Source organism: Myiozetetes cayanensis, unplaced genomic scaffold (genome assembly GCF_022539395.1).
Source record: "Myiozetetes cayanensis isolate MyiCay16 unplaced genomic scaffold, myiCay2020 scf1, whole genome shotgun sequence".
NCBI classification, from domain to species: Eukaryota; Metazoa; Chordata; class Aves; order Passeriformes; family Tyrannidae; genus Myiozetetes; species Myiozetetes cayanensis.
In genome coordinates, this window is record NW_026086604.1 from 148,807,539 (window position 1) to 148,822,102 (window position 14,564).

The 14,564-nt window shown below is 46.3% G+C and overlaps 1 protein-coding gene across 1 annotated transcript in view; it reads right to left on the minus strand.

The window, feature by feature from the left end:
* Positions 1-14,564, minus strand: part of OBSCN (obscurin, cytoskeletal calmodulin and titin-interacting RhoGEF) — a 179,652-nt gene that overhangs the window by 131,319 nt on the left and 33,769 nt on the right. Inside the window, 10 exon segments of the mRNA XM_050336656.1 lie at positions 814-1,077; positions 1,350-1,619; positions 2,382-2,648; positions 3,690-3,965; positions 4,678-4,953; positions 6,092-6,367; positions 7,478-7,753; positions 8,763-9,038; positions 10,048-10,317; positions 14,272-14,547. Coding sequence (XP_050192613.1) covers positions 814-1,077; positions 1,350-1,619; positions 2,382-2,648; positions 3,690-3,965; positions 4,678-4,953; positions 6,092-6,367; positions 7,478-7,753; positions 8,763-9,038; positions 10,048-10,317; positions 14,272-14,547 — 2,727 coding nt within the window.

Here is a 14,564-nt window from a genome sequence, read left to right on the forward strand (position 1 = left end):
AAATGATAAATAATAAAAATAATAAAAATAAAAATAATAAAAATAATTTAAAAACACAATACCAATTAAAAACACAAACCACCAAAAATACCAATAAAAAAAAAACACAAACAACTAACCCAACCCTCTAAAAAGCCATGAGTTATCCACAAGAACCTTCAGTTCTCAGAGGGTCTCCTGGGAATATTTCAACCTTCCTAGTGCATGTTTTGTAGAGATAATCCAATAATTCAGCCAGGATATGAATGCAAACATGACTGAGGTGGGCTGCCCTGAAATCCTGCCTTCATCTGTCCTGTGACAATCATGACAAAGGGATGTAGGAAAAAGGACAGAAACACAGAGCTACAGATGAGGCACCATGAAATCACCTGAAAGAGCAAAACCCTCAGATCTGCTCTTGGAGTTTTTCTGACCCTGACTGAACAGAAAGAGACATTCTGGAAGAGGTTGTTTGCAGAGGAAAATTAGGACAATGAATGGCTGAAGAGGGAATGGTTTGCTAAAAAAAAAAAAACATACAAAGGAAAAACACAGAGCCCACCAGAGTGAGAAATTTCAGAGGAAACAGAAGAATCAGGAAGAAGCTTTATGGTCAACAGAATGACTGAAAGCTGGTGGGATGAGATGGAGGCAACAGGAACCAGGCAGACATTCTCTGTTTGCTGCCCTTTCTTTCACCTCCACTTGCTCATGTGACTGGTGGCCAAGCCCATGGTTGTGTCCCTGTATCTCCATGATAATGGCAGAGACCAGAATCCACCTCCAGACCCTGTCCAGGGTATTTACAGAACTGGAGATCACTGAACTTACTTTCCACGTTGATCTTGGCTTGGGTCTTGTCATCAGGGCTCTCACAGCAGTAGAAGCCCCTGTCTGCAAAGGAGATGTCCTTCACCACCAAGGTGTGCTTTGTTCCCTCAGCCTTGATCTCTATCTTGTCGCTGGGCTTCAGCACGATGCTGTTCCTCATCCACTTCACCTCTGCAGGCTTGGTCAGCTCCACCTCCAAGGTCACTGCCTCCCTCTCCTCAACTGTTCTGGGCTCCAGTTTCTTCTTGAACGAGATCGAGGCCTCTGCCAAAGGAGGGGAAATTTTAGTGAGAAAGCAGATAATCCAGAAAATGGGTTTTCAGAGGAAAATTAGAGTGGAGGCTCATATGCCTCCAGTCCCAAAGCATTCTGAGCACCCCTATTTAATGACGCAAAGGCAGAATATTCCTACTACACGTTATTATAAAACAACACTGTAGAATCATCATCACAGAATGGTTTGGGGTGGGAGGCATCATCTATTGCCAACCCCACGGGCAGGGCACCCTGCAGAAAGGAGCACGACCAGCTCTTACCCCGGACTCTGAGGTTGGCTGTGCTTTCCACCCCCTCGGCACAGGCGCAGATTTCAGCCGCGTCTTCCAGCGTGAGGTCAGTGATGGTGAGGCTGTGGTTGGTGTCCTTCTGAGAGATCACGTACTTCTTGCTGGCTTCAACCTTGACACCGTTCCTGAGCCAGGTGACCACGGCGTCGCCGGGAGAGACGGTGCACTTGAACACGGCCTCTTTTCCCTCCTCAGACACCACGCTGTTGAGGCCGGTCACAAATTTCACCACTCTGGGAGCTGGTGGGTAGGAACAAAATGTTTAGAGCCTGTCCTCGAGACGTGGCATGAGCACCTTCAAAGAGCCAAAATCTTTTATTTTGTTGGAAGCATTAATATCCCACAGGATCACAGGATATGGTGAGTTGGAAGGGACTCACAAGGGTCACTGAGTCCAAATCCTGGCCCTGCACAGGACCATCCCCAAGAGTCACACCCTGTGCCCCAGAGGATCATCCAGAACGCTCCTGGAGCTCTGGCACCCTTGGGGCTGTGCCCACCACCCTGGGGAGCCTGTTCAGTGCCAACCACCCTCTGGGTGAAGAACCTGTTCCTGAAATCCAACCTAACCCTGCCCTGACACAACTCCAGGTTATTCCCCTCAGGTCCTGTCACTGTTCACCTTCATTACTCACAGTAAGTGATCACAATAATAGGTCATCTTTGGATATTTCTCATGTCTGAGTAAGTATTGTATATAAAGAGGCCTGAAGTCAGAGGCAAACAAAGAGGGAGGGGGAAAAAAAAAGAAAATCATAGATTTGGGATACTGAATTCTAGCCTCAAATGCAACATGGGGGTCAATGTTAAGAGATCCGAGCTCCACAGGTCTCCAAATCATTGTTTTCCACAAACAGATGTTCCAGTGACACTGAGAGGAAAAGGGAGGTTTGTATTTTGCTCTCAACACATGAGGCAACACAGACACACGAACAAATTCTGCTTTGCAGAGTCGTAATGGCTGAGGACAGAACTCCAACACTGTCACCACTAGGGATGTACCTTTGGGGGTGATGGTAACGCTGCTCTTGTCGTCTCTGGACTCACAGGAATACTCCCCCTCATCCTCAGCCCGGATCCCCGTTATTGTCAGGGTCCGTTTGAGCCCCTCCTCGTGCATCTGGAAACGTTTGCTGGGCTTGATCTCGACCCCGTTCCTGCGCCAGGTCACCTTCCCCCTGGGGTGGCTCAGCTCACAGCTCAGGGTGACACTGCCCCCAATCTCGGCTTTGACAGCTTCCAGCTTCTTGGCAAACTTCACTGGGACTTCTGGGATCCAGGAGAAGGGAAAGCGTTGAGAAAGGAAAAGATAAGAAGCTTTGTTTGGAGGAACTGCTTCTGGACAGCTTTGGCAACCAAACAATCAAACAAACAAAGTTGCCCTAGAACATATTTGGGGATCAAAGACAGAGAAACAAATCTGGAAAGTGGAAATTCAGTGAGATTCCTTTGACATGGTATTTTCATATCACCATCATTCTGTAAAGCAAGAACAATGTCTTCAAACACTGTTGGGTATCGCCTTCCTTTCTTTCTCATCTTTTACCTGATGAGACCATGAGGTGTTTTTACAGCAGAGCCTGCTTTTCCTGACTAAATGCTAAAATCTGCATGGATATATAAGTCCCAGCCACCTTTGTCTCTTCCTCCACTGCAGACACAGCCAGTGGTGTCGGAGAAATCCAGGGTGTGATTTCTCTCATCCCAAAGAGACATTTCAAGAGGTTGGAATGACTCCTCAGGGAGCTGAGGGAGTGCATCTCAGCTCCAGACATCTCCAGGAGGAGTGTCTGAAGAGAAAGGAGCAGGGCTTTGCTCTGGGACATCACCCCTCTCATCTCCATCTGTGGACCAGCTCTACTTCATCCTGCTTGCCAATTTACAGCCTTGAGCAGGGAACAGCATCCCAGGTGCTCCATCCCATGAATTGTTTCCCTGTGTGACTAAATCACCAATTTTTTTCCTCACACAGCATCCCTCTACACCCTCACCAGCTTTTCCTGTGAGCACAGAGGGGAAGAGCTGAGTGTCTGTCATGTCCCAGCTACCGGGGTGATGAGGAGACAGAAACAGAAGGGGAGTAGACATCAGGAAAAGCTTCCTTGTCCCCAACAGGCAAGCAGAGGACAAAAACTGGGTATTTGGAAAGAGGAGATCCTTGCTGGCCCATGGTGGGACATCCAGAGCAGGTGCAACAAGCCCTGAGGTTGGAACAGCTTTAGGGATAGGTTTGGACTTCCCCTCCATCCCACCATGAGGGAAGTGCCGCTGTCGGGTCAGGACACAACCTGTGCTCTGCTCCCTGCTCACCTTTCACCTGCACTTTGAATTCCTGCTTGTCATCCTTGGTCTGGCAGGTGTAGACAGCAGTGTCTGTGCTCTCAGCCAGGTTCACCACCAGGGTCCTGGACGCCCCCTCGCTCTTGATCACACATTTCTTGCTCGCCTTGATTTCTGTTCCGTCCTTGAGCCACTTCACTGCAGCGGTTTCGGGCGTCACTGAGGTTGTCAGTGTGATACTTTCGTGTTCTTGGACAATGAGAGGCTCTTTCTGGACAACTTTCTTTTCAAATTTAGCCTTTGGTTCTAAGGAAGACGTCAGAACAGGAAAATTAAGAACTCAGATAACCAAATTCTTAACACAGCAATTTTCTGTTGCTCTCTCTTTCCTGACTCAACACCAGCTCATCCCCAACCTGCAACAATCCAGGGAATATGGGTGAATATTTGTGGCTGGTATCATCTTTTGCTGAGTGGGAAGAAACAAAATGATCTCTTGGTTAACTCAGAGCTTCTGCTTAGAAGAGAAGCAGAGAAAGGAAATGCAAATGTAAGTATTTTATCTGCTGCCCAAAAGCTTCTTTCTAAAAAGTAAATAACCTGTATAATTCTTCCCTCTCCCATTTTTAGGATTTTAGGTCAAGTTAATAAGGAATATTAATATGCTAAGCCTGAATTCAAGGCCTGTTTTCCATTTGCTTCACTGACAGGAGGGTTGGAACTAAATGATCCTTGATGTTCTTTCCAGTCCAAACCATTCTGTGATTTCAGTACCTTGCTCTTGGTTTCTTCTCCATCTTGTACAACACTTTGCCACAAAACTGGGCATTTTTGGGGCACACACCAAAAATAAGTCCACATTTCCCACCTCTGCACTGCTAAATTGAAAATTAATTTCCCTGTGGGGGAATCAATTTCCCTGCTCCAGGGGAGATGGTGGCTGCACCACGGCTGCTGGGTAGGGAATATCCAGCTCTCCTCACAGACTGGTGCTCAGCACCACAAAATGAGCACCCACCAGTTGGTTCCAGCTTGAATGTCATCTTCTGGCCTGCAGCCTCACAGATGTATTCCCCAGCATCCTTCTTCTCCAGCTGCTCTATGACCAGGCGCCGGGTTTTGCCCACGGTCTCTATTTTGAATTTCCTGGAGGGAACCAGAAGTCTCCCATCCTTGAACCACTTCACTTCTGTTGCATCCTGGGCTACCTCGCACACGAGGGAGGCACTTTCTGTCAGCACAGCCTTCACCTCCTTCTGGACCTTTTCCTGGTTTATAAATGCAGGTTTGGGCTCTGGGCATAGAAAAAGAAGGAAATGATTGATTATTTATGATTGAGGGACTAAAATGAGGTTGATCTTGTGGGCTTCTGTAGGCAGGTTTTAGAAAATATTTGGGTTGTCGCTTGCCAAAACCAATTACTGTCACTGGGCAGTATCAACCCTCCTGTGGGACTGAGTTGCCACGTGGAAATTGGGAATTAAGAGCCTAGGAATGGAAAGGATTGAAATATCATTGACATCACCCCTGTGGTTGCAAATCACCATGAAAAAAAAAATATTTGACTCAAACATTCCCCAAAACACCTGTCCTGCATGTCATCAAAACCCCCCAAATTCCTTTCTCTTGAGATCTAGGACACAATAAATAACGATGGGCTTCTGGAACAGACTCTTCTCGGCCTCTTCCACTGCCACAAACGTGACTGTCAATGAGACAAAGGGAACATGATCTCCCTCCAGGGCTCAGGATCATGGTTGGCAAGGTCCCCGAGGTTGTTGCAACAACAAAACTTCCTTTAACATCACGTGCTTAAAGCAGTTTGGGCACCACCTGAATCCTGTTCCAAAAGACCAATTTCTTGGAATCTTTCACAGCAAAGGGGCATTTGGCACCTGGCAGAATTAGTAAGGCATCCCAAAAGGCTGGGGTCTCAAGCACACAGCAACCCGAATTCACCAGAAAAATTCTGTTTTCAACCCATCTTGAGACGTACTGCTGCTGAAAATGCAAATGGAAAAATTTATTCCAGCTCTCAGTTTTCGGAAATGGGATGGGGAGTCTAATAAACAGAGGATTTTTGAATGATTCTGTCCTTTCAAGGGGGTCACTGTACAAAGAATCACTCTTTGGGATCCCGGGAATGCAGGTTCGTGAATATATGTTGATTATTGTTGTTAAATAATATTTTGATTATTATATTTATATCTGCAACTATTATTATATAGCCCAAGTAAGAAAGAGATAGGCCTTTGTGCCATCTAAAGCCAAATGTTCCCACTTCCACAAATCCAGGCAATGAGGTGCAGAACATCAGGTGAACCCTACGGGCTGCAACAAAACCCAGAGCCCAGCAACAGGGTCATGGTGGAAGAGATATCATAGTTACTGCTTTGTTGTCCTCTCCTGTCATTCAGAAAGGTATTTCTTACCTGTGACGTGGATCTTGAAGGTGAGTTTCTGGCCAGCAGCCTCACAGCTGTACTCCCCAGCATCCTTCTGCTCCACCTGACCCACCACCAGCCGACGGGATTTGCCCTCTGACTCCACCTTGAACTTCTTGCTGGAGCTGATCAGCTTCCCATCCTTGTACCACTTCACCTCCGTCTTCTCCTGGGCCACCTCGCAGCTCAGCGTGGCATCTTCTGAGAGTGCAGCTTTCACCTCTTTCTTCACTTTGTCCTTGTTTGTAAACACAACTTCTGGCTCTGAAAAGAGAGAGGAGTTCAGAGTTTCTCCAAAATAAGTTGTTGTCCAATCCCCCTTGTCGTGCCTTACAGGTAACCCTGTGGAAAACCACCCCTGACTTGACAATGCACATCTAAAACTATTGGAAGAACAGGCAAACCATTTTGTGGTGGGATTTTTGTGGTGGGTTTTGTCTGTTTTGGTTTTCTGACAGCAGTGATCCCGAAGATCCTCTGAATGGTTCACAGAAGGATTGAATGGCAGGGTCCATAGGCAGGACACATCTGAGTTGGAGTTTAATGCAATGTAAAAAATTTTAGAGGAAGGAGCTGTCCTGTGCTGCATCATAGCCCCATATAATTGATTGCTTTGGTTCTCAGTAGCTGCATCTGCTGCTGCTTCGATCATTTTGTTAAGAGAGAAAGGTGCTAGAGCAGGACTGACACGTCCAGGACTCTGTTATGAGCTCTTACTGCGACTTGGAGAAAAACTCAGCTCATCTTACATCCAAGTGGTGAAATCCTCTTGCTCTCCAGAAGACACATCATTCATACCACTTGGGAGAGGATCAGGAGGTAGTGAGGGAGTTGTAAACCTGAATCCATTCTACCTGTCTACAGCCCCAACAGGGGGATGTGTCTGGAATGAGTCTCCAAAAAACACCTTCTCTCCCCAGTTTGCCTTTTACCTGACACCTCATAGACCTTCATATATACATCAAGCCTTGCTGCTATGTTCTCCCTTCAGGGTGAAATGAGCCATTCCAAGGGAAATAAAACAGTGCCAGACACCCAGGCACTCTCCACCAGGACCCTGAACTGAGCAGAGGTTGTGGTGCAGGTTTATTCTCATCTCACCAACGTGCGAGGAAGGAGATGCACAATCTACTTTTCCTACAGTGATGTGCAGCTTCCAAGGACCCCTGTTTTAAGGATTTCTAATCTTTTACACAGAATACACAAAGGTAACTGTATCTGTATCTTTTTGCCCCATTTCTACATCAGAGCTGGGCCGTTCCAACGACGCTCGCCAAAAATGTGAAGCGTAACGCGGAAAAGTTTTAAAAAATAATGTTAATTTTTCCAAAGATTCCAGAAATAGGAACGATGAGCTGAAGAGTCTTCTCTTACCTGTGACATCAATCTTGAAGGTGAGTTTCTGGCCAGCAGCCTCACAGCTGTACTCCCCAGCATCCTTCTGCTCCACCTGACCCACCACCAGCCGACGGGATTTGCCCTCTGACTCCACCTTGAACTTCTTGCTGGAGCTGATCAGCTTCCCATCCTTGTACCACTTCACCTCGGTCTTCTCCTGGGCCACCTCGCAGCTCAGCGTGGCATCTTCTGAGAGTGCAGCTTTCACCTCTTTCTTCACTTTGTCCTTGTTTGTAAACACAACTTCTGGCTCTGAAAAGAGAGAGGAGTTCAGAGTTTCTCCAAAATAAGTTGTAGCCCAATCCCCTTGTCGTGCCTTACAGGTAACCCAGCTCAACTGCTAATATTTGAATTGCATCAAGTGCTAGTGAAGGACTCCTTTACTGGTAGTCCAAGACATGACCCCAAAATTGCTTTTATTTCCACCATTGCCATTCTCCAGAATCTGCAGAGAAGAAGTTCACAGATCCCAAAATCCAGCCACACACAGGGCAGGTGGATGAGGTCTGTAAGAAGTCCGTTTGCTGACCTAAATTCAGTTTTGCCAAGAGCTGCAATTGCAGCCAAAGCAAAGATAATGCTGGGAAACAAACTTTGTGTCTGCATCTTTATTTCCCAAATGTTTTAAAGATGTGCCATCATAAAACTGTGCTTCTCTAACGAATGAAGATCAGCCAGCTCCCATGGAATTTCCTCTGCACTACACCATGTCACAATCAAAAATATATCCAATGTATGAACTCCTCAATTTGCTTTAAACTCCTCGAGATCCAACTGAGGGATGTCAAGGGTAAAACTTGTCCTCACTGATATCATGGTGATATCTGGTTTTCCTCATCTGCTGCCTCTGAGAACAGCTGTAGTACTTCCATTCATAATAAAAAGGTTTCCTCTATAATGAAGTTGATTAGAGGAAGGAGTTCCCATGAGATAATCTGTGCTCAGATTTGCTGTGCCCTTTAATTTCTCTGGCAATTTTTTAATCCTTAATTTGCTATCAGTGCATCTTCCCAGGTTCCCAGGGAAATTCCCCGATGATCTTCAGCCTGACCTGAGTCTGGGCTACACAAATCCACTGCATTTTTTTAGTTTCCAAAGAAGGGAGACAGACCTAATAGTGTGAAGACAATTCCATGAGTGAAGCAACACCATTTACGTGCTGGCTCAGTCACCGCCTGTTGAAATGGAGTTTTCCAAGCCACATAACTTTCCCCTCCTTCAATTTTTTAGGTTAAACCAGGGATGCAGCACATTCTCTCACCTGTGAGGTGGACTTTGAAGGTGAGTTTCTGGCCAGCAGCCTCACAGCTGTACTCCCCAGCATCTTTCTTCTCCACCTGACCCACCACCAGCCGGCGGGATTTGCCCTCTGACTCCACCTTGAACTTCTTGCTGGAGCTGATCAGCTTCCCATCCTTGTACCACTTCACCTCGGTCTTCTCCTGGGCCACCTCGCAGCTCAGCGTGGCATCTTCTGAGAGTGCAGCTTTCACCTCTTTCTTCACTTTGTCCTTGTTTGTAAACACAACTTCTGGCTCTGAAAAGAGAGAGGAGTTCAGAGTTTCTCCAAAATAAGTTGTAGCCCAATCCCCTTGTCGTGCCTTACAGGTAACCCAGCTCAACTGCTAATATTTGAATTGCATCAAGTGCTAGTGAAGGACTCCTTTACTGGTAGTCCAAGACATGACCCCCAAAATTGCTTTTATTTCCACCATTGCCATTCTCCAGAATCTGCAGAGAAGAAGTTCACAGATCCCAAAATCCAGCCACACGCAGGGCAGGTGGATGAGGTCTGTAAGAAGTCCGTTTGCTGACCTAAATTCAGTTTTGCCAAGAGCTGCAATTGCAGCCAAAGCAAAGATAATGCTGGGAAACAAACTTTGTGTCTGCATCTTTATTTCCCAACTGTTTTAAAGATGTGTCATCATAAAACTGTGCTTCTCTAATGAATGAAGATCAGCCAGCTCCCACGGAATTTCCTCTGCACTACACCATGTCACAATCAAAAATATATCCAATGTATGAACTCCTCAATTTGCTTTAAATTCCTCGAGATCCAACTGAGGGATGTCAAGGGTAAAACTTGTCCTTGCTGATATCGTGGTGATATCTGGTTTTCCTCATCTGCTGCCTCTGAGAACAGCTGTAGTACTTCCATTCATAATAAAAAGGTTTCCTCTATAATGAAGCTGATTAGAGGAGGGAGCTCCCATGAGATAATCTGCGCTCAGATTTGCTGTGCCCTTTAATTTCTCTGGCAATTTTTTAATCCTTAATTTGCTATCAGTGCATCTTCCCAGGTTCCCAGGGAAATTCCCGATGATCTTCAGCCTGACCTGAGTCTGGGCTACAGAAATCCACTGCATTTTTTTAGTTTCCAAAGAAGGGAGACAGACCTAATAGTGTGAAGACAATTCCATGAGTGAAGCAACACCATTTACGTGCTGGCTCAGTCACCGCCTGTTGAAATGGAGTTTTCCAAGCCACATAACTTTCCTCTCCTTCAATTTTTTAGGTTAAACCAGGGATACAGCACATTCTCTCACCTGTGACATCAATCTTGAAGGTGAGTTTCTGGCCAGCAGCCTCACAGCTGTACTCCCCAGCATCTTTCTTCTCCACCTGACCCACCACCAGCCGGCGGGATTTGCCCTCTGACTCCACCTTGAACTTCTTGCTGGAGCTGATCAGCTTCCCATCCTTGTACCACTTCACCTCGGTCTTCTCCTGGGCCACCTCGCAGCTCAGAGTGGTGTCCTCCTTCAGCACTGCCTTCACCTCCCTTTGCACTTTGTCCCTGTGCTCAAACGCGTCATCTGCAAGATTGGAAAGCAGGAAAAAAAGTTTAGGAAAAAGCCCATGAAAATGAAATCTTTTCCTCCAAGATCACATGGTTTTGGGGTTTTGGTGAGACACCACCTGGTGCCTCACAGCTCAAAAAAATCAGCTGTGGAATGAAAAAGGCTGAAAGAGTCAGAGTTAAGCAAATGCTCCATGAAGCACTGGCAGGAACAATTTCCTTCCATGCATCACAGCTTCCAGCTGCTGCTCATTTGGGCAGCAAGAAGAACTTCCTTGCCTGATCTGAAGGGTGGTACCAGCTTTCCTGCAGGCCCTCCCTACAGGCCAAGCAGGATGGGCTCTCCTGGGAAAGCAGGGCGTGTTTTGTTCACTTGCAGAGAAGTCTGGGCTGCACAGTCACAGTAAACAGGACAAGCTCCATGCAGGGTCCTTCATTTGCCAGTGCTGACCCCAGGGCTGGGCCCAAGTGATATTTAGGAAAACATCAGTAAGGGTTATGAAATAAATGCAGAACAGCTGGAGGACCTTCACAGACATTTACATGGAGCTGAATCCTTATGGAACAGCATCACTTCCCAGATATATTCTGCAGGACATATGGTACTAAGGGTAAAAAATCACAGTCATAAAATAATTCAGGTTAGGAGTGATGTCTGGAGGCCACCCAGTCCCACTTCCCCACTCAGAGCAGATGAAATTACACCAAGCTCTTCCACAGTCACATCCCACTGGGTATCTCCAGCAGTGGAGGCCCCACAACCTCAAGGCTCCTGTTCCAGAGCTTGGCCACCCTCAAGGTGCAAATTGTTCCTAATGTCTTTTCAGAACCTCCCATGCAAGTTCCAACTTGGTTATTTTATCTCTCCTCCTATCACTCTGGACCTTTGAGAAGACACAGAGCTGTGGACTCCATATCCTCTTATTAAACAGATGCAGGCAGCAGTTAAAGCTTCCTTTTGCTTTCTCTTCTCATCTCTAGGCTGAACAAACCCAGTTCTCTCAACCTCTCCTCACATGACACGTTTTCCAACCCCCTAATCATCCTGGTCACCTCCACTGGAGCTGTGCCAGGAGCATCTTGGGTTTCCAGATGGAATGGCTGCCACACAGTCCAATCAAACAGACACCGAATCAAGAACAGTAATTTGATTTTAGGCTTGGTTTTGATAAGTTCCAAGGACATAATTTGAGAAGCTGGACATGGGATAGAAGGTTGGAGATAGGGATCCTAACATGATACAGTAGATAGAGGAATAAAAAAAAAAAAAAAAAAAAAAGAAAAAAATCTCTGTAATGCTCTTATTTGGAACTACCAAACTTGTTTGAATTCTGAGAACTGGTTCATGAAGAACAGACCAACAATTTATTCAATACTCAGTGTGGAACTTGCTACCTCCCCACTACAAGTTTTCAGAATTTATATATTACCCAGCAGAAGAACTGACCTGGAAGGATTACTAAGGCCAGTGAAAAATATATGTAATCCCTTGTATATATAAATCCTTTAAAAGACAGAGCACAAATAAGGAATGAAAGAAGGAGAACTCTGCTGGAAAGTTGTGTCTCTGGGGTTAGGAATTGACAGTGGTGCAAAAAAAGTGTGGGTTACAAGTTTCAGAGCACTTCCTGTGACACTTCTGAAGAGAACAAGCCAATGCTCCTGGAAAGTGTTGTCCTGGGGGCTAATTTCTTCATTTGGGCTCTAACCCTCTCTAGGCAGATATTTTTCCCTTCATTATAAGCAAGGGATGTTACACTTCCCATCCCTGGCAGTGTCCAAGGCCAGGTTGGACGGGGCTTGGAGCAACCTGGTCCAGTGGAAGTGTCCCTGCCCATGGCAGGGGGTGGAATGAGATGATCTTGAAGGTCCCTTCCAACCCAAATTGTTCTGGGATTCTATCACACAGGAGGAGGCTGAGGGAGGGACTCCTAAGCTCACACTTGTGCTCCATCCCAGGTCATTCTCTTCAGGGAGAGCTTTCAGTTGCTTGGATTCCCCTCAGGGTATTTTACACAAACTCACCTTGGTATTTCTGCTCAGTTGTATCTTCAGTCAACAACAAGGGGGTAACAAAGATGGTCTGGGGTTGAAGCAAGAAGGTCAGAAGACCCATTTTCTACGTCTAGTTCTACAGCATTCTTCCCCAGCAGTCTTGAAGGAGGGGCTAAATGAATCCCACCATTTCTGCCTCTAGAGTGACCAGCAAATCTCTCAGTGGCAAGAGAGGGCCTGGGCCCATTTCATATCAGTTATATACTGGAGACAAAATGCCTGTCCCTCTTCCCATGGTACCCAAGTACCTCAAAGCCTGTGATGTGAAAAACACTTTGAGGTACAACACTCTCCTTTCCCCTGCTTACAGAAATGATGTGAGATGTAGAGAAATTTGCTGATAGTGATGGACCCACTACATCACCCTGCAAAGGATGGTGAACCCTCATAGTCATGAACATGACTCTTTCAGAAGCCCCAAAAGCAGGTCAATCTTTGGGTTTTAACCCAAAAGACCCGTGAAACCTTCCATTATTGCTGCCAACAGCTTTCCCCACTTGCTCAGCTGCACACAAACAATTGCCAAGAGCACTTTGGTGCCTGCTCTTCCAGAGAAGGAAAAAGGTCTCCTGGTCCCAGATGAGAAGATCCTTCCACAGGAAGATAAGAAGAGTTTTTCCTTCAAACATTTGATAAGATCCTTTGCTAATTTCTGCCCTTCACAGCTTGATTCATTTTTTCCCGAGAGTTTCTGCAATCAGATGCATTCCTTGTTTGAAATAAAATGGCAACCTCAGCCTTACCCTGTACTATTCCCACAACCTGCATAGAGCTCTAGACAAAAAGAAAAGCCACATAACTGAGCCACAGAATAAGGATTACCACAGGTTTTTCTGGCACAAGGGGTGAGGAGGCAGATCTGTCTCCAGTTTCCTTGCAGGGTCATCCCCCAGCAATGTATATCACAGAATGCAGACGTGGCAGGGCAAGCAGAGTGAAACCCAATCGTTTGTTCCTCAGCAAGGCCCACAGCTGGCGGTCACATGAGTGCCAGTGCTGTAATATCATGGGGTACCTGGGAGCAGGCCAGCCCCAAACCACCTCCAGCACGGAAGAGACTTAAAAATCACTCACTGATAGATCCAAAATAACAGGCTCAGCAGTTTGACCGGGGGCACCAGGCTGGGAAAATGCCCCCACTTCTAAAGAGGCCTGGTTAGATTCCTGTGTTGGGTGAACCTCATGAAAGAAAGGGCAGATCTTTGCACCAAATCCAGTTGTGTTGCCCCACATCCCTGGGATGTGCTTTTAATCCATGTGCTTTTTACTGAATGCTTCTTTGAGGTTTGCTTGTGGTCCACAGTCAGAAAAGAAACATCTACATCAAATTTAGTTATTGTTCCCTCGAAACACTGTCAAGCAGGACAGAAGAGAGGAAGATGAGAAAGGAACTACTGGGTGATTTTTTTTTCCCACGAAAATAACTGGCAGTAATGACAGAAATGGGTGCACTGAGGATTCACCAGCACACACAGACTTCTGGATATTGATCTGAACTGACACTTGAACCTCTCTGTGTGGTGCAACTCCACGGGCAGTCATGTTGGCAAAACTCAGCAAAGCCACATCTCTTGTACAGATGTGACAGAAAAACTCTCCCATCAGCGACAGAAACTAGAAATTCTTAGAGTGGAGCTACAGACCCTTAGAGTGGAAGGATTGTTGTAAGCTTGTCTTGTTCTCACATCCTTTTTCCCAATCAACATTCCTGGTCAAAACCAGGGAAAGACTACTCAGCCTAAGTGGGTTTTTTCCCAAAGCATCCAAACACAAGTCCTTAAAACTGATCTTTAAGAACAACCATTTAAGTTCTGCTGCAGACCCACATAGAGCAAGGCTTAAAGTTAACTTATGTCACTAGGAAACTTTATAGTTACAGCCAAAAAAAAAAAGGTGTAATAAGGCAGTCCCTCACCTGCAACATCGATCCTGAAGGTGAGTTTCTGGCCAGCAGCCTCACAGCTGTACTCCCCAGCATCTTTCTTCTCCACCTGACCCACCACCAGCCGACGGGATTTGCCCTCTGACTCCACCTTGAACTTCTTGCTGGAGCTGATCAGCTTCCCATCCTTGTACCACTTCACCTCCGTCTTCTCCTGGGCCACCTCGCAGCTCAGCGTGGCATCTTCTGAGAGTGCAGCTTTCACCTCTTTCTTCACTTTGTCCTTGTTTGTAAACACAACTTCTGGCTCTGAAAAGAGAGAGGAG